At 44.5% G+C, this 23,447-nt stretch overlaps 1 protein-coding gene across 1 annotated transcript; it reads right to left on the minus strand.

Moving 5' to 3' along the window:
* Positions 1-1,226: 1,226 nt before the first annotated feature.
* pkd1b (polycystic kidney disease 1b) lies at positions 1,227-23,447 on the minus strand. The gene is made up of 32 exons (XM_030098842.1): positions 23,427-23,447; positions 22,238-22,413; positions 21,973-22,109; positions 17,460-17,656; positions 17,205-17,354; positions 16,976-17,107; positions 14,723-14,855; positions 13,696-13,739; positions 13,345-13,447; positions 12,730-13,263; positions 12,577-12,587; positions 11,283-11,435; positions 10,984-11,179; positions 10,692-10,859; positions 10,394-10,534; positions 9,339-9,549; positions 9,137-9,260; positions 8,722-8,865; positions 8,238-8,634; positions 7,711-7,822; positions 7,404-7,615; positions 5,914-6,116; positions 5,641-5,838; positions 5,358-5,512; positions 4,737-4,937; positions 4,227-4,401; positions 3,527-3,709; positions 3,332-3,436; positions 3,103-3,237; positions 2,821-3,023; positions 2,433-2,544; positions 1,227-2,351 (listed from the first exon to the last, which is right to left on the minus strand). The coding sequence occupies exons 1-32, from the start codon at positions 23,445-23,447 to the stop codon at positions 1,509-1,511; spliced, it is 6,009 nt and encodes a 2,002-aa protein (XP_029954702.1). The 3' UTR covers positions 1,227-1,508.

Below are 23,447 nucleotides of genomic sequence, written 5' to 3' on the forward strand. Positions count from 1 at the left end.
TGGAATGTTCATGAATGTGACTGAGTGAAACTTCCTCATACCATCAGTGTTCGGACGAGCAGACCTGCTCCTGCACAGGTTTTTCCTGAGTCATTTATAGACGAGGAAGTCTCATGAAAATCATTAAACAAACCAAAACTTGCTTAAGAATTTTTTAACCTTTCATAGAGCTCCAATAAAAAAAAATACACTGGAAATGGATCATTTCAACACTCAGGTGTTGTTAATATTTGAAGATCTGATAATTATCCATTTGCATCTTTTTGCAGTCAGTCTTAAAGAATATCATATGTTGTCACAAAACACCAAAAATATATGTTTTAAGTGTAAAACTGAGCAAATTGACTTTGTATTTTACAAGGAACAGTTTTTAAAAAACTTTGACAGGGTTGTTTGGATATTTTTGCTTTTACTGTCCTCCAGAAACTCTTGAAACCCCAAAACTTAAAGTCAGTCTTTGTTCAAACGCCCTTCCTCCTTGACTTCACTCGGTGCCCCAAACCGCCGAAGCTTCTCTCACTTCAAGAGGAGCTGACACTTTCAATTCAAGAAGTCACAGAAGATTACAGTTACTCTAGATGAGTTAATGAAGCACAAAGGTGAGAAAGAGCAAAAAAGAAAAAAGAAATTCTGACTAAACTCTGCTATAGAAGCAGGTTTACAGTTCAGTGGTGGATTTAAATGAAAATATGAGTAACTATACAAAACATATTCTCTTTAAAAAGATTATCTTTTCTCATGATACAATGATAAGACATACAGTACATACACGTTTCAATGGAGAGAATCATTAAGATACTGAGCAGACTGATGGGCAGTAAAGGCCATTGAAGCTTAATGGGGATTGAAAGTTTGCAGTTTTTTCTTATTGCATTGTTTTTACAAACCAAATTTAGAGAGATTGAATGTAGCGATACACAAGCATAAAAATTATGCTTTTTGAGACATAATAAAGTATGTTTCCTTCAGCAGATGAAAAGCTTTGTTGATATATTTTGGATTAGTTCGAGTTGGATTAAAGCAGATGCTCCAGTCAGTCATCTTGTCAAAGAGAATTTTGACTCAGATATGAAGGGTTTTTATCTGCCGACCTGAAATAACATTTAGTAAAATATTTATCAGCCTGTGTTATCGCTGAAAAAATCTCAACAATTGTCGTGAATTCATAGCGGAACATTAATGTCTGTTCTTGGGAATGACGCAACGTAAAAACACAAGATGCAGTGGATTGTGAGCCAAATGGTCACACGTTTATTTGTCGCTGACAGATTAGAAGATCTTAAAATGTTACACAACAATGACAACTTGAGAGTCTCGTAACTAATTTTCTCAAAACATCTGGATATATTTCAACACATTTTTTAAGGAAGCCCAAATGTTCTTTTGATAGTTTCATGTTCAGGTGAATTTGTCGCGTCTGACTTTAACATACAGTCGATGCCTATTTCCACCATCTATAGTTCACCGTGACGCGGTGACACGAAAGTGTCCTTCAAAAGGGATCCATACTACTCGATCTCTGGTTCTTCTGAGATCCAAGCCTTCCTCTTCACTGGAACGCCGTCACTTATCTGTCCCCTCGGCCCCTCTTCACTCCTCGGTCTGGCGCTGGTGAGGTTTTCTCCGGGCAGCTGGAAGCCTCTCTGAGTGGCGTCGGCTGAATGAGAGCTACCGGAGTGCCAGGCTCTTCTTCTGGGAAGCCTGCCGAAGGCAGGAGAACCTGCGCTCAAACCTCTGAATCCAGGCGCAGCCTTGGTGAATTCAGAAGGGAGTGTGCTGTTCATGAGCTGAGGATGGAGCGGCATTGACTCAGACTCAGAGTAGGAGCTACGCATACGTGGAAAGATGCAGATCGATGCAGCCGTAGACTGAAGAGACGAGGAAATGAAGGGGAATGAAGACGGGAGGGAGATTCGTGACTTGGGGTAAATAAGGCCAGTCTTTCTGTGTCGAACTTCTCCTTCATTAGGTTCCTTTGGCTTCAGCAGCTCTCCCAGCCTTTCTTCACTTTCCTCCTTGTTACTTTTCCACGCTTTCCTTCTGCTGGCCTGAACCTCCTCCAGCTTCACCTCCAAGTTGTGGATGTCTTCGATGAGCTGATTGACCCTGTCGAAGCGAGACAGAAGGACAGTGGCACAGGGCATCAGGCTGTCCAGGTAGGGCTGGACTTCAAAGCCAGTTTCAGACCCCGACGAGTCCTCAGAGCGAACCGAGAGCGCTGAGGACGAGGGCCGGGGGGAGGAGACAGAGGAGGAGGGTGACGACGGGGAGGAGGGGCTGGAGAGACGAGATTCCTGTGATGCCCTGGAGGGTGGAGCGTCCATGCCCTCAAACTTCACACGGTGTCTGAACTGGAAGGACAGAAGAAATGTGCACAATCGTCAACATCAGTTCATCACACAAAGAGTTAACTGTTGCACTGCTGCAGCTACCTGCTTGGCCTTGGTGAGTCCCATCCATAGTTTGAGTCTCTTGATGAAGAACTCAACCATTTCATAGTCCTGAGGCTCGATAGTCGGTTGGAACAGCTCCGCCTGCTCTGCCCTGTGGAAAATACCAACAGATTCAACTATGAACATGAACGAAATTCACTTTTTAAAGACATCTCATCTATTGTTTTACCACACATCCTTGAGAATTACATGTGGCTTAAGCTATCTCTGAAAGACAAAGTCATAAATATTTTATAGATCCAAAGACCATCGTCGAGACCAAAACTTTATATTAATAAATAATACTACTTCATACAAGTTTAAACTGAGCCACTCATACCTAAACAACTAAGCATCCAATCACCATTTGACTGGTGGTGTTTTTTACCGGTATGTACGGATAAGAACGGCTCCACAGAGTCGTGCCAGAAACCAAGCACAGCCCCCCAGCAGCAGCAGGCCGTACAGCGGGCCCAGGACTGGATGGACCCTGCAGAGTCTTTGGAGCACCGGCCGGCCTCGCAAGATGGACAACACCGAGACGCTGGTCTGACGCAGTGACAGGAAGCCTTCCACCGAGCCTGAGAAAAGCTAAAACGAGGGCAGAAACACGTCAAGTTCTCTCTCCCTTCCGGAAAATTGAGCTCCGGGTGAACTTTTCCTCTCATACCGTGTTTCCGAGGTGAGTGCAGAGCAGGAGCAGCAGCACGACGAGGACAGCCAGAGCCCTCAGCTCCCTCCAGGCTCTCTGCAGCACTCTGCCGATCACCACCCACCTCCGCACAAACCTCAGGGTTCCCAGCAGCTGGGGAGCACAGCCGGAGCAGTGAGTCGTCTCTGCAGCGCTCAAACCAGGGATCAATGCTGTGGTATAATAGAGGAAAGGAGCTGGAGTTTACCTTCAGAACGAGCAGCGTGAGCAGGAGAGCCGCGCACTGGGAAGACTTCTCTGCCAGGAGGGCTGCGCGGTGGAAGTTAATGAAGCTGCGTGGTCGAGCCCGAAACTAAACAACACACATAATAGGATGTTTACAGCAGAGAGTCAAAAATATTACCAGGTTTTTCTTGTTTTTTTTGTTTTTTGTTTTTTTTACCTTGGAAAGACATGAAGAGGAAAGAGACTGGGAGCGGAGCTGCAGGACGGCCGCCGCCAGAGTCAACAACGCCAACAGGAGCTGGAACCAGTGATGGCACCGATACAGGTACTGAGCGCGCTCGGCGGCCACGGACCGCAGCTCCCCAAACAGGACGAGCAGGGCCGAGGCGAGGAGGAAAATCTGCAGGACAGAAAAACAATGGAGCGCTTGGCTCTCATCGGCGTCAAGTTAGGGAGTTCAAAAGCTTCTAATAATGAGGCACGTCAAGCAAATCATGTCTTTAAAAAGACTAAAACAGTTTTTTTAACTGGAGTCAACCTGTGTGATCAGTCCACTCCACTTCATCTCATCATCAATCACTGTAAAGCACAGCTGGCAGCATTTCAGGGGCACAAGCAACTGGCAGAACCGCAGATTGATTGATATATCTTACAACACTGCTCCTTTGTTGATCTTCGCCAGCTCGCTTTAATATATTCTAGGCAGACACAGCATGCTGCAGCTCAACAGATAAGCCAGTTATTTAGTGGGACTGAAGAGAGTGAGATTACTGTGGATCCGTTTGGAGAAGTGAATGCAGGATCCACAGAGTACACTTTTGTTGTTAGCATTCATGTTGTTCAAATTTCAGTCCAGGTCTATGTGTATTTTATATTTAATATTAAGTTGGAGACCTCTGGATCGGAGAGTTTGTTACCGTCAGCGTAAACTGAAGGTCCGGTTCCGAAGACGATGAAGGAATGACGAGAGGATTGATGGCGAGCGAGGAGGAGATCGGCTGCATCTCGGCCTGCGCTAATCGTACGGACACACACATAAATAAACCTGACTCTCTGTGGTGGTGTGTGAAATCTATCGAAATCCTCTGAAACCTAGAACGAAAAGCAGATTGAAGGAACAGACAACGTAGCAATTAGAGAAGCACCAAACCATTGAAAACACATTTAAATTACACTTTAACAAATTATCTACGCGGAGAATGATTCAGTCTACCGGAAAAAAAACATGCTAAATAGTTTTGGGCTGATAATCTCCATGAGAAAACAATCGCCTCATTTGTTTTCAAAAGAAAACAAAGTGCGTTGTTTGGGGTTTTTGGCACGCCTCATCACTTTGAACGGAGTAATTCAGCCACCGCCGAATGAAGGGATTAATGAATCAGCACGTCTGGAAGCTCCACTCGCATCGCTGTAACGAATCCACTTACTGGGTCTTCTTCTTCGTTCCTGCCATGCGCAGGTCAGCGACGAGCCGGCGTGTCTCGCTCTCGTTTCCTTGGAGTTCAATGGCCGAGGTACCCAGAAGGTGCGTGTACCGCAGCTGTGGTGACCCGACGAGGCGCAGTATGGGGTTTTGGTGCAGGTGTGGCAACAGGGTGTGACTGATCCACTGCTCTGTGTCCGACCAGCTGCAGGTAGAAGGAATTATAGAGTAACTGTGTTATTGTCAAGAAAATTAAGAATATAAGCCCTCTTTCTGCAACAACACTGTCAAGTAAAAACTTGAAAAAACTTTTATTGCGTTTTGGGAGTCTGTTTCCGGTTTTCGGCTGTACTGAAAATACAAACTTTGCAATGCATTGTGGGATATTTGGTCTCTTTCAGCTGACAGCTGAACCAGGTCGACTGTGCAGTTTATTTTTGAATGCATATAATGTGTCTTATCATGGTTAACAAAAGTCACTTGTACAACTTTCTGCTGAGTCTTCGGCTCAGTGCATTCCCTTCACGTTTTGCTCAGTGTGGCTGAAGTCTGGAGTGTGTGTGTGGGTGTGTGTGTGGAGGGGTGTGTGATGTTTTGACAGCAGGAAGCTGAGTCTCTTTCTTACTCTCGGAGTGAGGTGAGGTTGGGGAACCCCGGGGGTGCTGCGTGAAGACGCTGTCTGACAGCCGAGCGCAGCAGCCGGGCCTGCCTCTGCTCCACTCCGTCCTGGTAGCTCACCAGCAGCACCAGCAGCAGAAACAGCAGCTGGCAGACGCAGTGCTGCAGGAAAAACAGCAAAATTCTAACAACACAGATCGTACAGTGGCTGAGAATGCTTTTAATTTTTAAAGATGATGGAAAGATGCACTTGGATTTATTTGCATTAGCTCCAAACATTTCCTTCGTACCCTCATGAGAGCCCGCAGAGCCTGGACTTTCCGGGCCTCCTCTTTGGCCTGAAGCAGCCCGTAGCCACACGGCGGTCGGACCTTCCCGCTCTGCTCTCCAAACGCCCGGACCACCGTGGTCTCCCGAGCCAACTGCTCCTCCACCTCTGGATCCACCGGCCGCCACAGCGCCGTGTGGACCAAAGCCTGCACACACACCTGGGGGATGAAAGCCACAGTCAAGGAAGTTGAACGCCAGAGACGTGAGGAGTTCGCCGACTGGGTCGGACTCACCTGGAGAGGCTCCAGCAGCAGCGCCGAGGTGAGGAAGGCAGAGACGGCCGACGCCAGCCACGCGAGCACCACTTTACTGGAGAAGAAACTCCCGTAGAGCCCCACCGCTGCCAGGCAGGCTCCCAGGAGCAGCGCCACCAGCAGGTAGAGAGCGCTCAGAGCCCAGGGGGGGAGCAGCCGGCCGGGCTGACCGCGAACAACACCTGACGAGCAACAAGGTTTTCAATTTTTGTTGTGTGTGGAGCATCTGTGTGCATGAAAATGGAGCTTCTGAAAACGGCCCCAAAGAGGAATTTTCATTTTCAAAAACACTCAGACGTGTATGTGTGTGTGTGGTTTCATTACAAAAACAGTCAACAGTTGCATTGTTTTCAGTGTCTCCATATCGTTTTCAAAAAGTTGTTGTGTTAATGCAAAACTTTTCTGAAGCAAAATTGAAAAAATGATGCATTTTGATGTGAAACATCATGTATATGGGATCCTACATCACCTCAAAGAAATGTGCAGACAGTGCAGACATTGAAAGATTAAGACGTAATATTCTGAAGGAGACATTTACCGTAGCTAATTGAGATAGAGTTGAGAACAAGGACCTATTCCTCATACCAAATGAGATCCTGACAAGACTGAAAGAGATGCAAAGTACCTTCAGACAGCTCCTCCACTCAGGTGTATCTTTGTTTTTCTTGTCTCACTGCTTTTTTTTCATTTGTTCGTCTCTGTTGTTCAACTATTTTCAAACTGTTCTGTTGTCCTCTCTGTCATTCTGGTCTCGTTGCAATTATTTTCTACCTCCTTTCAGAAAAGGTTTATTTGGATTTTCTGTGTCAAACTTAGATCTGTCGTCTTGACATTAGCATTGACTGCCGTGGTGAATTAGTTTGTTTTGTGTGGACTCTTGGTCTCATTTGTGTGCTAATTGTGCTTCTCTTTGATCTATCGCATTCCTTATGTGTACCCTCAGTCCTTTTCTCTTTTGGCAGGAGATTTTCACCACTTTTAACACTGTTTTACACTTATTTTTTTAGCCTATTAATCATTGATCATTTCCCAAATTGTGATCTATTTGCATCTTTTAATCTCTTTTTAGTTTTGTTATTATCTTCATTGGTTTTATATCAACATGTAATTCATTTTTCCCTCTTTGCAGTCGGGAAGCTTTTTGAATGCATCCTTCACAGTGTTGTTTTGAGTGTCTTCGTGAGACTTGCTGATCAGAATGCTAACAACCCTTTCACCCTGCGCTCATCCTTGGCTCCCTCATTATTTGCACCTGCCGGGCTTGTTAAGTCACCATTCCATTGTAGAAAAGCAGGAACCTCTTGAGACCTGTTGCTCTAAAGCCTTTCTAACCAGTATCTCTTGACAGCAGTGTTTGCTTTTGCGCTGCTTTAGAGGTGCATGTTTGTTTTTGTTTTTTTCTTTAAATCTTCATTGATTCCATCTGGAAATGTGCAGAGTGTTTTCCAAGTTCCAGTTTCCGGTGGTACCTATGCGGGTGGTGGACGGGGAGCGTGTGGAGTCAGGGGACGGGCTTGGTAAGAACGTGCTCGCCACCGAGTCCACAGACAGCACAGAAGGACACTTATAGAGTCTGGGGCCATTCGGTGTGGAGTCGGACTGAATGTCCGGTTTGCTGGTTGCAGCTCCGTACAGGGACTTCTCCTCGCTCTGCTCCGACCAGCTGTTGCAGGAGTCACTCCTTCTAAAAGAACAATCGGAAACCCACAGGAAGTTCTACAATATAACAAGGCAGCTCTTCAGAGGAAAGGCATGCTGCACAGGAGCTACTCTCACCTGGTTGAGAAGGAGGACATGGTTCTCGGGGAGTCCCGGCCGCTGTCGGAGTTGCTGTTGGCAGCGTGTGCTGTGTCCTCAGCTGCTGCTATCGACATCAACAGATCCTCCTCTGATTTGACACATGGAGACATACCATCAGATTGCGTATTCCAGAATAATTTTGAAACTAGATTAAATCAGTCATATGACCAACAATTTTGGATTTACTCCACATTTTATACCAATGTTATCTATGTCCATAACTGCTACTGCAGATGGATGGATGGATATAATGGTTTGACCATATTCGCAGGATTCTTTGAAAAATCTGCTAAAAGATTACAAGTTTTCATGAACAATCATTATATCTCCTTAGCCAGCTCTGAGTCGCTTGCATAAATATTGTATTATGTGTGGTTAAAGAGAGAACCCGTTTCAAAGTCCCAGCGAGTATGTAAAAGTGGAGTGTGAGGAATCTTTTGTTTATGCACGAAAGGGCTCCAAACATTCTCTCTTTTCAGGTTTTAGATTACAGGTTTCCTCACCGGACAAAGTTAAAAGAGATGTCAAGTTGTTTTTTCCAACTCGCGTTGGATCAGGGATCATGTGGTGAGGTCTTTGGCTGAGTTTAGCAGAAGTCAAGATATCTTGAGAATGAGAAGGAGGAGGAGAAGTAAGATTTGCTGGAGAGATGTGGAGCGCAGGTATCGCCAGGTGGAGCTGCATCACGGCCTTCTTCCGTCTCAGCTGGCGAGCGGTGCCACGTGCGGGCGAAGCTTTGTAGCCATCAGGTGTCGACGTCGCGTTTGTAGGGGAGTTCAGGAGGCTATCGCACGACTGCCACGACACCACGCCTTCTTCCTCATCATGTGTTCCTGCTGTCAAGCCAGAGAAGGCCCAAAAATCCAGGATGCTGGAGTCTAACGCCTTGCTCTCCATCAGCTAGAAGCACACAGAAGTACACTTGAGACGGGATTCTAGAGAAAACAAGAAAAATTCACCAAAAAAAGAATGTTTGTCTGCACTCACGGATGAAGGACTGTCTCTAACTTTCCCCGAAGAATCCGGCAAAGACAGAAAAGAAGGACCAGAGAGCCCCGACTGCCCAAGATTGACGTCCATCTCCACAGAGTGACAAACAGGGGAGGGAGGAACGGACATGTCCACAGTTACCTGGATGGAAGACACGTAAACACAAGCTTGCGACCTCAGCTCCTCTGAGAGTACTTTCAGATAGTCGGGAACACTTCACTCTGACAGCGCAAGAACAAACCCATAATGACCTTCAATCACACTGGAGAAGGTCACTTTCCGTTAAAGGTCCAGCCTGCTTTTTAAAGTTATCCCAACATTCTGTCAAAGTCAGTGTTTTAAAAAAAGATAAATCAGACCATCTGAAAATGTAAAACACTACAGAAATAAGTGAAAACCTTTGCTGGGTTACCTGACTGTGAGCTTTTCTGAAGAGGAAACAAAGAAAGCATTGAAGAGGAAACACCAGCGCTGCGATTGTCATTCCAACTGCGATGGTCTCCACGTTAACCAGCAGTCTGGCCGATACAGGTTCACTACCGTGAAAGGGATACAAGTCAGTTTTATGCCTTCAGAAGAGTCCACGCTCCAGGACTGCACGGAAAACGTCTCACCTGTGCTCTTTGGTGCCAACAGCTCCATACCAGACGGCTCCGAAAGCCAGGTAAAGGTGCAAAAGCAGGGCGGCGCAGGTAACCCTTTGTGCCATGCTGAAGCGGCTGTGAGCAGGGCGTTCCCACAGCGACAGCCACAGGTGGCGCTCCATCAGCCCAAACACCATCTGGGAGGAGAGAACCCGACGAAACTGACTCAACTCCTCAGGACCTGAGGATGACAAAAGAAAAAGCTTGGTTGCTATATCTTCTCTGTAAATAGAAATGCTAAAACGATGTGTTATCACTTGAAACATCTGATACACAGGGCCTTGGTGTTATTAATTCAATCACTTCACTGATTGTTGTCATTGACAGTTAAGTACAGAGCTGTCAGACAGCAGACACAACAAAAATCATTCAACTCAAAAAGATTTTCCAGCATTTTTTGTTCATTTTGGATTGATTTACAGTATGTTCTTGAAGTATGATATTCTATAATCATCAGATTTTTAAAATGTTTTGCAAATAGTAACATTTCAATAATTAAAAATGAAGGTATTTGTTGTGATTAAATCACTCATATTGTGATTCATGTGTTGATGCTGTGAGGATTTCATAGGTCTCCCTGTCCCTCTGAGGGGTTTTCCCAGGTTTTCAACTTTTTCCCCCACAATTCAAAGACAGGCTTCTTGTGGAAGTTATGAACTCAAGGTCGTGGCAATCGTGTGGGTGCGTGTGTGTGTCATTTATAAGGTTAGGAAGGTTGCATATTCATAATAAATGTAGCCAAAGTGTCAAACATGTTTTGAGTCAAACACTATGAGGCTGGTGTTTAATTACAAGTACATGATGCTGCATGTTGGCAAGCTGAGCGTTAAAGATTTGTCGTTACTGTTCAATCAAGTGGCAGGGAGCCATAAAGAGATAGAGGTTAAAAAAAACTTGGCCAGGCTGCAGGTCTGTGTTGAATGAATGATGATAAGCTGCTTTAATATGATTACTTCATAAAAGGTTTCCTTTAATGAAATGTTCAGAGATTTTTTTGAGTATATAAGTAATATATAAATGCTTACATGAGGCAAGTACTTCCTTTTCCACTGTGCCAGTCTTCTGGTTGTCCAGTGAGAGCCAGTCCTCGACCAGGAAGAAGAACATGTGGTCTGTCTGAGGATCCCAAACCACCACATGCTGGACGTACCACGATGGGTCCAAACCTAGAAAGAGACTTGTTAATTCCGTGTTTGCATACTCCATCAGAAAGATTATTTTTAATGAAATGCAGACATTTCCATAGTAACTATGACTATTCTTGTTTTCCGCATCAGTTATGCCAAGATAGTTCAATGCCATATACCTGGGGTCACTGCTTACCTGTGTTGTCATGCCAGATGCGAATTTTCCAAACCTCTCCCAGGTTGTCATCCGTCTCCACGTGAAACTGGTCCAAGCTGCCTCGCTGAAAAGCTCCATCCCTCTGCAGATGGCGAGACCCACTCTTGTTCACACCATACAGACTGATGCCAACATGCGCTGTGGTGCCTGATGGGTCATACCAATGTACTCATCATTACCCGAGTGAAAAAACTGAGGTTTCACGCATTCAAATACAAAAATGCTTCATTTTATTCACATCTACATCCTTATGACTTTATCCTCAGCTGACCTGCTCCTGGTCTCCAGCCAGTCTTGACCAGCACTCGGTAGTGGAACAGGCCCGGTCGCCCACACAGAGGGACCTGGCTCAGCCTCAGGCTGTCCATGTGGTCCAGCTTGTGGGCGATGAGCCCCACCAGCAGGTGAATCAGAACCAAGGCAGCACAGACAATCCCAACGAGAACATTTCTCACGGGTCCTCCTGACTGTCGGAACATTCACAGAGGTTTCATCTCTTTTTCTCCCAGCTTTGTTTCAGGCACCATTTAAATTAGAATAACAGATGCTTTAGAATTTGATCCAACATACTGGTGGAAGCAGGACGACGGCCCCCGGGTGAACAAACACACTGGCCCCGAACATAGTGAGGTGCTGGGTGAGGCAGTGGGCTGCACGGAGTGTGCTGCCCTCCAGTGGATGAAGGCCTCTGCTGCTCCATCGCCTCTCCTCCAGGTTGTAGAACTGGCAAAGGGAGCTGAATACGCACACTGACATCTGCACAGGACCACCATCCGCGAGTGAAGAGGTCATGTTGACAGAGAGAGGCCTGTCTGTTCCGTCCAAACTGTGGGAGAAAAAAAAAAAATTAACCACCCACTTGTTCAAATTAAGCAATCAGAGCAGCAAGGTGAAGGAAACAGTTGGAACTCACAGTGGAGAGAGGAAGATGGTTTCTTCAGAGGACGAGGTGGGAGCAGGCAGAGTGAGAGACCACCCTCTCACCAGGGAATCCTGCAATGCATTAGTCCCTCGTACTGCCGAGCTTACTTCTACTCTGACATGTCCCAGACTCACTGGAATAGCTCCTGGAGATGCATAATGCAGTTTGAGAACAGTCTTTTTAATGAAAAATGTATGCAGAAATGGATAGATATACAGTGAGGGTATTGCACAGCGTTCACTTGAGTTACTCAGCAATATACGCCATAAAATAATGCATCTTATTAGTTGTAGTGATCATACGTCCTCTCTTTGCACTCCAGGCTGCCTGAAGTGTTTTATAAATTCATGAAAATGTCCAGTTTTCATCGATTTTCAATGCAATATTTAGCATGTATTTAAAATGAATTTGTACAGAATACTACTACCGCACCAACAAAGAGAAGGAGTAGATTTCTAAGCAGCATTGCTTCCAAACTGCCTACAAATGGTCCGTGGTGATTAGACTGGTGGAAAGTGGAGGATTGGCTTCGATAAACAAAATGTCACTTTCCAGTAGCCTTTTATTCATCAATTCTTATTTTATGAGAAAAACATAGCACTTTTCCGTTTTAGGTGGGTCAGGATTTAGACATTTAATCTCAGCTAAGCATACTTTATTGATCTCCTTGGGGAAATTCCTTTTTCCACATTGGCGCAGCCTATTTCTAAGATGCGGTGTGCAGCCACAGTAGCTTTGAGTTTGCAGAAACTGACTTCAACAGACTTACATGTACAGTATGTGCATTAGAGGAACTTATAAGCCCCTGTTGAACAATTACTTCTTTTGTTGATAAAATAATAAAACAAATGAGGATATGATAAGATTACACACAATAATAGGTGCTTTCTTTAGCAAACCATGAACACAGAGCGTAAAATTATATAAAGGCAGGTACTGTACCTGGAGCCAGCCTGGAGTTAAAGGAGATGTATAAACCTGCGTTTTCATCCAGATCATCCGGTGCTTTCACAGTGAAATTCAGCTGTCCTTCAGCAGGGACTGTCACAGTGAGACATGTCTTATTCCCAGCCTCACCGCCTCGTCTGTTTCTACCTCCACCACCCTGATCCACTGGCCTCCTGTTTGGGAGGGTGACCCGTATGGCTTGTTCAGGCTCCAAGTCCTGGATGGGTATGGGCTGACCTTCATGAGTGGCGAGCTCCATGGCAACCAGGTTGGTGGAAATTGGAGGGTCGGCCTCTGCAAGCAAAACGTCCGATTCCAGTGCCCCACCCGTCCCGTAGAGAACCTGCACAACCTCGGACCTGTTACTCTGCAGGTGAGCGGTAAAAGAGGCTGGGATGTGAAACTGACAGAGACCAGATGGCGACTTGGATTGGGCAACATGATGCTGGTCTGGTTGAGTGCAGAGGAGCTCGGATGGGCTGCCATGGAAGCCAACGGTGGTGATGTAGTTGGTGGAGAGCGCCAGAGGCGTCTCACCATGAACACGTGACTGCATGAGGATCCGCATCAGTTCACCGACATGTCTAAATCCCAACAAACCGATGCCTGGATGTGCCTGCAGGGTCCTTGTGTTGGGTGGTTGGGGACTGCCAGACTTAGACACAGCAGCCAGGGTGCTACCTGGAAACACGGAGATAAGCCATCAATTGTTAACATCACAACAAGACCTTTTCTTGATGATGAACGATGAAAGATGAGTACCTATGACACTAAGAATGTTTCTTCCTGCATTGACCACCGGGAAAACAGTGGGACTCGTATGCTTCTTCAGCACATGGATCATCTTCCCCACAGATTCCAAAACCTTCTCATGACAGAGTGCACAGACCAACTCACTGGGAAAAGCCTAGATGAAGAAAAGTTGTCATTTCAACAAAAGGGGGCAGCAGAAATGACTGAAAACAATTAACATTTTCAGCGTTTTTTGTGTCACATCTGCATTTCAAGGTATTAGAGCAGACGTGTCAAACATAGGGCTAGTGGGCTATTGATGTCTTTGCCCCAGTCCTAATGACTTAAATTTGTGAAATAATGTAAAATGTCTTTTCTTACAGTAGACTGTGACAAAGCTGAGCTGATCTGGTCAACATCCAATACTGAGGACACGGGAAGAGACGTGAGAGCTTCAGTCACATTTTTCCGGATCTCCTGCCTCTCATTACGTTCTTCTGCTGTCCGTCCAAACTCCCTCTGTTAAATGAGAAAATCTGCCTCTTAATCATATCATTCATCCAACAGAACCTAAACTTCTTCCACTGACATTATACCTGATTGAGTTTGCTGATGACAGCCATGGAGTAAGGGATGATCTCCTGAGGGTTTCCTCGTTGCACTAAAGCCAAAAGTTCTGTCTGGCTCTTATTCCTGAACCACTTGCCATCAGTCTTATCCTGTGCTGGGTTTTCAACCATTAATTTTCTGGAAAAAGAGGTACATTAGAGCCCGTATGAATTTGTAGAGTGCAAAGCACTGGACAGAAACCTACGGTTCATTTTGTAAATTCACCCCTTGCACTCTTACTTTTCCAGAGCAATGACTTTGGCCTCCAAATGGTTTTCCACAAACAGTGTAACTGTGATAACTGACATCTTTTCTTGGTGTTCAGGAAATCCCATTGGAACAAGGCTGCTAAACATGGACTGAGTGCCCCTGGGAGAAAAATGGAGACTATTAAATCCTCTGATAAAACCCTAAGGACAACGGCAGCAAAGTAAAATGAGGATTACACTTTATTGGTGTGATAATAATTATAGGCTGAGTCCAAAATTCACCTATAAAGAGTGAGCACAGGGCATTCGCTGCTAATGGGCTCACATAGCACAACCTGAAAATTATAGATCAGCTGAAAGGCACTGCTTTCTTCATCTTGCCATCCTGCACAGAGAACAGACTCTTGTAAGATGAGGTTGAATCGATCCGCTCAGTCTCTCCACCTGCTTCATTTAGATAAGTGTTGGGTAAGTGTGGTGCCTGTTCAAGCTGATACAGAGCTAAACACATACTTCACAGACCACAAGTCAAACACCAATTTAAATAGGTCTGGTCAGGTTTTTGTTACATGACATTACCAGACTCTTACCTGAACAGTTGAAGGTGACCATCGTCTCCAGTAAACGAATATCTGACTGTGGACTCAGGTCACACAGACCTCCATGTGGGGGACTGTTGGGCTGTATCTTCAGACTGGCTTTGCCCCACCGACCAGTGACAGGCTGAGATACATCAAGGGTAAAGGAGTAATTATGTCCAGGCTTCAAGACACCTGAGTGCAAAACCAAGTTGGGTGAAAACTTCCCAGTGGTGGTCGCAACCTCATCAAGCTCAAGGGTCTGTCCACTTTGGTCTTCAGCACTCCATTGGTACTGTCGAAAACACATACAACGCATAAAACATACTGAGGAGGGAAAGAAGTAACATACTTTACCGATCTCTTTGGGGAAATGTATTTAAACAGTCCTGGACATAGCTAAACACATATTGGCCCTCATTTATCAATCCATCTTTCAAACGGGTGTATATCTGAGCGGTGAGCTCATCGTACGACGGGGCTCGCACGGCATTACAGAAACTTCCGTACCTCGCCGATCTCAGCGTTTGAGTGATCGGGTGTTGATAAATGCGGCGGCTGAATTCGATCGTCATTAACAATGTTACGCCCTGAAATATTCATAGTTCCGAAGCCGCGCCCAGTGAGGTCAAACACAGAAAAGGAGCGATTTTGGCGAAAAAAGAAACTTTTGGGAGCTGGAAATGGATCCTCTCAGGTCTGAGGTGGAGAGAAATCAGGAGGAGCTCTTTGGAAGAAAAAAAAACTGAAATTAAAGGAGAGTAGAAAAACGCAGTCTGGAGGACGCTGTTCACGGCAGCGGTGAGCAGCGTCACCTGGATGAACGGACACCGGCTGAGGTCTGAGCAGATTATAGATCCGTTAATTTAACCCTGATATTACAGATAATGAAGCCGACTCATGTTGTACAGCTCAGAGTTTTATTGTTTTGTTTTATGATGTCTCAGAGTCAGACAGCGCGGCACCGCGGCCCGGCCTCCTTCACACAGCGGGGACGGTCCCACCGAGACGCACCTCGGACCGAACGGGACACAGCACAGGACCGAACAGGACCCGGGACTCAGTCCACCGAGGGCGGCGCGTGCCACCCGCTGCTGGTGCTGCTTAAATTAAAAACAATTTATAGAAGTTTTCATAAAATGTTTGACTAAACGTCCTCTGTCTGTATTTAACCTCCCTTTAGTTCATATGTTATTTTCCAGGCTGCTGGCATCACATCACTGATTAAATAAATAATTTTCTATACTTTAGAGTGTATTTTGCATTTCAGTCGCGGTTCTTCAGGTCCTGTCTCCTCCGTCCAGACCCAGTGCGGCTCTGCTGGTTCCCACATCCTCTTGTGGCGCAAACGCATCAAAGTAACTCTATCGCCAGTGCAATATTGTGTAAACTACCTAAATAAAGTCGCACACCTTTTCGGGGATGAACAGGAAAAGCAGCGTTTCCCCCACTGGCTGAGCGTCTGAAGCAGCTCCGCAGCAGCAGCTGTGCGTCTTTGCGCACTGTTAAAACTGCTCCTCTCCATGGCAGAATGAACAAGCGGACTTGTTGAAAGTTAAAAATCCTTTATTAATCCCACGAGGAAGAATTTTATTAGATATTCCATAAGGGCAAAATTTTAGCTTTTATTTATTTATTTTTTAATCTGTACTGAATGTGTGCTGCTCCTGCTTTATGGCGTGTTTGAGATGTGGTTTATAGTTATTTTCACGCTCCGCCAGGTTCTTCTGCACTGCACCGCAAGTCCGCACTGACTGAAACTTGCGTACACGATGTCAGAGCTGTCGTGAGATTTCATCTTTCCGAACGATCACGACCAAATTGACAAATAACCAACCCGTCTTTCATATGGACGTACGACGGGCGTACGCCCATATACCGTCGTACTCCCGTTTGATAAATGAGGGCCATTGTGTGCCGTGATAACCTGTCAGAAATGGGATTAAAACCTTTAAACCTTTTATCCACTTTCTGATCAATAAGCAAAAACACCATGAAAATTTAGTGAAAGTGCTCTATTTACATGAAAAGGTAATAGGCAAAATAAGCATTTGTCCACTTTTTTAATTTTCAGCACCCTAAACAACTTTCTCTTCGCAGGTAGAGAGGACCTCTAAGTGAGAGAAACTATTCCTAACTCATGCTAACATAAACAAGCAAGAGCAGGTCACTTTAAAGATGAAACTTGAATGTATGGATTTGGAAAGACAGCATTATTAGCATAGGTCCCACCATTTTTTTTTTTTTTTAACAGTGAATGATTACCTGAGCCCGGTCACCACATTGTCCACAATGTCCTGTGAGGACGACCGGGTTGGTGTAACTGACATGGTAAGCCGAGGAACAGGATATGCATTCAATACTGACAGGAAGCACGGGAGCTTCAGTCACAGTCACCTGAAAGAGAAAAGACATCAGTGAGTGCAACTGACGTAAGAGTAGAACTGTTAGCCAAATAATTAGCCAAATAAAAATGGTAAGAGGCGATATTCACCGTCTGATTGATCGAAGCAGATCTTCCATCCTTGTGCACTGTGAGGGTGAAAATGTAGATGGAGCCAGCTTGCAGTTGTGTGCTGAGAATAGTCATTCGGCTGCTGACGCTCACAGTGGGCCGTTTCACAAAATGAGCCTCGGCGGAGTGCTGCAAAAACAGGTTTTAATGCAGTGAGACAAGTTTGTCACAAAGAATTAACGCCGCACACTCAAACAGCAATCAACACATTCTGAGGCATGGGAGGTCTTTTACCGCCATCGTGAAGGCCCAGTGATAATGCAGCATATTCTCCTCTCCAGGCTCCATGTCAGGGTCTTGAGAGTCTGATCCATCCAGGACCAGGTCACTGAGGCTGGACCAGAGTCTGTGAGAGCCCCCTTTGATGACAGCTACTAACGGGGAGTGGACGACTGTGATGGTGGTTTTCCGCTGGGCAAGTAGAGGAGTTCCTTGGAGTGAAACCGTGAATACTAGAACGTATTGTCCAACTTCAAGAGTCGATTTTGGAAGTAAGAGAAAAGGTGAAGTTGCATCCTCCCGATGGACTTTGTTCGCTAATAAATTTGTGCTGTCATTGGAGCAATGTGACTGTGTAAAGATCTCCCACAGAAAGGTAGTCTTGTAAGCAGAGCAGTTAACATCTATGCTTGCTTCGAAGAAACTTGGCCTTGACCTGAAGATGGTGGACTGATTCTGGATCAAGGATGCTTGAGGAGTGGAACACTGAAGCATGTCCACTTCTATGATAAGCTGCCTGGATACTTGGTTGACATTGTTGAAAGCTTTAACCATGACGTGGAATTTTCCGGTATCATAATAAGTATGACTGATATTATTTGATTGTGTTGCAGAAGCTTCAGTGGAATCTCCAAAGTCCCAAAGGTATCTGATATTACTACCTTCTGCAGCAACTGCAGAAAACCAGGCAGCGTGTCCCACAAATATTTTCTCTGAACAACAGACAAGCTTGACTTTCTTTACAGCCCTCTCAACCATCACAGTCTCATTGAGCACTTGGGAACAGACTCCATTGCTTGCCAGAACACTAACTGATAACAAACCGCCCGCAGGTGGAGTAAACGTCACTTCTTCTCCTCTAAGCTGTGTAAATGTAGATCTTTCCATGTCAAATATGTAGGTGTAGTTAACGGGAAATCCACTTTGAACTTCTGCCTTGAATCGTTTTACTTTCAGAGCCTCTAGCACCGTTGAGCAACAATTTACAAGTCGCAAACCTTCAATTTTCTCAATTACAAGAACAATAGCAGATGTTTCAGCACTGCTGACATGGTTCAGAGCTTTAACCGTGACCGTGTTTTCCCCAACGGGAAGGATTGATGTTGTATAGTGACCTTCAGAAATACCCTCACTGTAAACCCAGTCTTTGTTTTTGAAAATTATAACAAGGCTTACATTGGTGCCTTTGGTGATTGCTGGAAAGAAGGTAACTTGGTCCCCAGTACAGAGAGAGAGCTTGCTAATGTTTAGCTGAAGACCTTGGACTGCATCTTGCACTGTGATAGTGTGTGAAACTATCTGCCAGTTAATTTCATTAGAAGCATTCAGGTACACCTGATAGATGCCTGCTTGACAAAATGTATAGATGACTGTTTGATTTGCAGAGGTAAATAAGTTCTCGTTGGCAGTTCTAACTTTCCATTCCCACTGCAAACTGCTACCCTTGTGGACAAATCCATGAAAAGATAGAGAAGCACTTGCATCGACATAAAATGGATGTTTCTTATTATTAATTTTAAAGTCTACCTTTTGGATCTCTTCCACAACCATGAACCAGCTGGTGTCATTACTCTGGCTTACGGCATTTTGAACTGAAACTCCAACAAGTTGTCGTCCTAAATTTGTGAACGTGTGGAGAAGAAAGGGCCTGCTCGTCTGCAGAGGTAAAGAATTAGTATTCACAAACCAAAAGTACCGAAGGTCTGATCCAGTGTCCACCATGACAGAAATATTCACAACTTCCCTAAATGCCACAGTGTTTGATTGCTTTGCTATGTGTGCATTTGTTATACTTTCCAGAGCCACAAAGGAAGCAGTGCTGGAGACCTGACCCAACATATTGGAGGCTGTAAACTGAACTGATATAATCCCGGGAGTTTCAGCTGTCACATGAAAAAGCTCTCCATTGCCTGTAAGTTGTTGCGATGCTTCACTCTGGGTGGCAAGCCACTGGTAAGTGATGTTAGAGCCTTTTCTGACTGAGGCAACACATTGAATTTTCTTATGTGTAGGTACATACTTGGTTTTTGTCAGGCTAGAACATTTAATCTGAGGACCTTCTATTCTTTCAAAAACTTCAATTGAGAGAGCCGCCTCTCGTTGATTCACGAGGTTCAGAGCCATAACTTTCACTTGATACACTCCGGGTTTGGGAAACACAAATCTAAAAAGATTAGTGCCTCTTTTGGTTGAAGTTACTCCTTCTACTATCCAGTAGAAATCAGTGGTGCTGATATCACTGCTAACTGCTGTGATCAGTGTTTCCTCTCCTACTGCAGTGCTCGGCTGGTTGGTGTGAAGAGACAGGTCTGAAACTGGGAGTGAAACGTTTACTTTTAGGGTTGCAGAGTTTTGACTCACTCGGTTAAATGCTGTGGCATTAACAGTGAACTGACCCGTCACAGTGAAAACATGCGACACATTTTGCTTCTGCTTCACCGGAGATCCATCGCCGAAGTCCCAAATCACTGATACATTACTGCCAACGCAACCCTCCACCCAAAATGATGCTCCTATGTTGACTGTCAAGGTCTCGCTTTGAAGATCATGCCTAATCAAACATTTGCTCACAGGTTTTTGAATAGTGATAGAAGCTTTGGCTGTTTCATTGCTGACTTTGTTACTTGCTATTATGAAGATTTCCTCAATACCCTCATCTCTGAAGACAAAACACTCCTCAGAGTTCTCAGTTTCAGCTGACCAGAGACCAAAAGAGCTAGTTAACCACTTGAACTGGTAACCGGTCATTTGTTCAGGGAACACCAAAACTGTCAGGCAGACATTTTCTCCGACCGCCACTACATCCTTTGAGGTTTGCACCACAATCTTACTTATTGGACTTACAACACAGATACTGGAAGTAAATGATACAGATGCAATAGTACTAAACACAGTGAGGTTAACAGGAAAAGCCCCATGGCTTGGAAATCTGTGCATGACTGTTGGTTGGCCTTTTATAACTTTTAAGGGTGATCCGTCTCCAAAAAGCCAATAAAAACTTAGAACGGATGAATTTCCATTTACCAGAGCAGTAAACTGAATGTCAAGTCCGGCCGTCACGCATTCTGCCGGTAGAACGCCGCTCACAGTCAAACTGTAAATCTCCACAGTAAGACACTGATGAGCTTGACTGACAGAATTGGAAACTGTCACGTTTACTCTATATTTTCCTGGAAGTATATAGAAGTGGGAGATGGAATCAACTGTAAGTTCTTCCTGAAAGGAGCCATCGCCAAAGTCAAAATCCCAGAGGAGGTTTGTACCAGATGCAACTTCAGCTCTGAACTCCACAGCATCGCCCGCCTCACTCGATCCGCTGTAGGAGACAGATAATCCAGAGATCTTCTCTAAGACTACCAGCAAAAGCCACGCAGTCAGTGAAGTAAAAGTGTTGTCGGCAGATACAGTGATGTTAAAAACTCCTGCAGATCCAAAGCTGTGGCTGATTTTACAGTGAACACCTTGAACAGGCTTCGATCCGTCATCAAAGTCCCAAGTGTAAGAGACGCCAAAGTCAGACGGCTTGACAGAAGCTTCAAGTTGGAGAGGCTGCTGGATGACGGCCACCGGAGTGGAAGGGGAAATAGCAAGTCTGCTTAACTGTGGGCGGACATTTATCCTCACGGATGCCTCAGTGTTGTCGAATTGATTGGAGATTTCAGCATGAAGGCTGTAGTCCTCTGGAAGGAGCAGAGACACAAACCATCCTTTTACTACAATCCCTTCACAAAAAAGTAAAAAAAAAAGTATATGTAAAGATGGACTCAGTCATAACATGACAAGCCCCCATAAATATTTTTTTCAGCAAAACCCTCCTTTACAAGTGGGATGCATAGGTGTACAAGTTATCATTTAAGAAACACTATGAAATGAAAACACACACCACTCTGCAGTACCTTCAGTTATCCTCAGTGGTATGCACACGGCCATGTTACCACTGTTTTCATCAATTCAATCACTGAACAAATGATTCATGAATCACTGTTGGGACAGCAAAAACTTTGACCAGTCATAACTCATCGTAAATAAAAGCCAGTTTTGGAATTTGCTAAATTGACCCTACCAAAATGGCACAATTAAAACAATCATAATTGAGTCAACATTGTAGAAAAAGGCCAAAGGACAAACACAGCACATCAATATTGTAACCATGCCTGCTAGATGAAAGATGTGGCATCTAGAAAAAAGCCCCAACATTAACATATAAATAGAGCTATATGTCCAGCCACACACCAAATGATAATGAAAAAGTCACCCTTTTCCTAATGTGGTATGTTTTTCACTTTGGTAGTACACATTACTACTGAACAGTTCAATATGTCTTCCAAACCATTATTCAGTTTGTTTGGAGCAGGAGGTTTATTATGCCTAATTTGGAAAAAATAGCAGCCAGTTAGTGTAAGAAACAAAGTCAGAGTCGAGATAATGTGATGCAGTTGATTAATCAAATGCCTGTCTAGTAGAAAACACATAAAAAATCCTGAATAGTTGCTTTCAATGTCAAAATGGTGTGTGGGTTTGAGTATACCTGGGATGGAATATGTATAGTTCACTGAGTCGTGGATGTAAACTTGTTTGACTCCTGTCTCTTCCACTTCTTTCGTGGTGTGACATGGAGCCGATTTAGTGTGAACGACATTGATGCTGCTGTCCCCAAAATCCCATCTACATGCCACGGAGCACAAGGAAAACAAAGGAATCACAACTTTAGCGGAGCAGGATGTAAAGATACTTCATCATTCAGACATTCTTCAACAAAAGTTGCCAGAACTTTTTACCAAAGACCTCCTCACCGGATTGTGACTGGGAGGGAGATATCTACTTTGACCCTGATGGTGTAGATGTAAGAAACGTCTAAGGCAGCGACCTCCGTCACAGACAGGAACTCGGGCACACCCAGTGGTGCCGCTTCGTCGGCGGTCAGCAGGATCTGCTGGCTCTGAGAGCTGATGGGGTTGGAAGCTGTCACCTGGTGGGGGTTGTATAGACGACCCTATATCACTGAACCTTTTTCAAATATAAAGAAACACTATGATGGATTGAGTACCTACCTAAGGTGCTCAATCTGTCCTATAAGCAAGTGCTAACGCTGATAAATTCTGATTCCCAATATGGCTAAATTTAGAAAACAGATTAATCAAGAATCTTACCTGAAGTTTATACTGAGCAGGTTTCTTAAACATCACACTGTAAGATTCCCCTTCATGAACAAACTCACGCAAGTCGTCAATCACCCATGTGAATTTCACTGTCGATCCACTCTCCACTTTGGCTGTAAATACCTGCAGTACAAAACATTGAACACAAACACACACACAAAATGTTTCCATCTCCAGAAACTGGTCAAAAGAACCCAATATCTTTATGATAGCAATTATTTTAAATATACTATATTAGGAGGCAACAGGACAAAATCTTTATCCTGAAAGGTTTTGTATATTTTAGAGGTATTTTTGCACTTTTTTTAATGGATAGGTCAGATTTAGACAAGCTACGAACATACCTCCATGTGGAAATTAAAAGGTTGTGCAAATTTCCTGAAACACCAGTTTACTGTCAATATAAGAAGGCATTGGTGAAGGAGGTAAGCTGAAACGTTTCTGACACTGAAACATGTATTTCAAAAGCTTCTCATTTATATGTTCACAATGACTTCTTTACCTGGAAATCCACATATAAAGAACCCAGAAGAGTTACTCATTGTGCCCAAGTGATAAACTGTTACATCAGCTTCTAGTGCTGCTGATCAAAGAAACTCTCACATTAGTGCACATTAGTATCATTTTTTAAAAAAAATCTAGTGTCCTTCATGTAAGCGCTTCAAGTAAGTGTCAGCTGAATCAATTGGTGAAAACTAAAGGGAAGTACAAAATCATAATTCACAACTTCGATGGTGGTCTAGTAGGTTATCGACAAGGTATCTCAAAATTACGTGGCTAAACAAACCAGAAGTATTTGCTGCAGATTATTCTTTATTCTTACCTGTGATGTGCCCATGAGCAT

This window comes from Salarias fasciatus, chromosome 8 (assembly GCF_902148845.1).
Source record: "Salarias fasciatus chromosome 8, fSalaFa1.1, whole genome shotgun sequence".
NCBI lineage: Eukaryota > Metazoa > Chordata > Actinopteri > Blenniiformes > Blenniidae > Salarias > Salarias fasciatus.

Bases quoted from the DNA above. Each gene is read 5' to 3' on its own strand.
- pkd1b (XM_030098842.1), bottom strand. From the start codon at position 23,447: ATGCTCATGGGCACATCACAG. The intron at 17,355-17,459 runs GTAAAAGACCTC...CTGTTTTTGCAG, and splicing joins ACTGGGCCTTCACGATGGCG to CACTCCGCCGAGGCTCATTT. The intron at 3,437-3,526 runs GTAAAAAAAACA...TGTGTTGTTTAG, and splicing joins CCTCTTCATGTCTTTCCAAG to TTTCGGGCTCGACCACGCAG.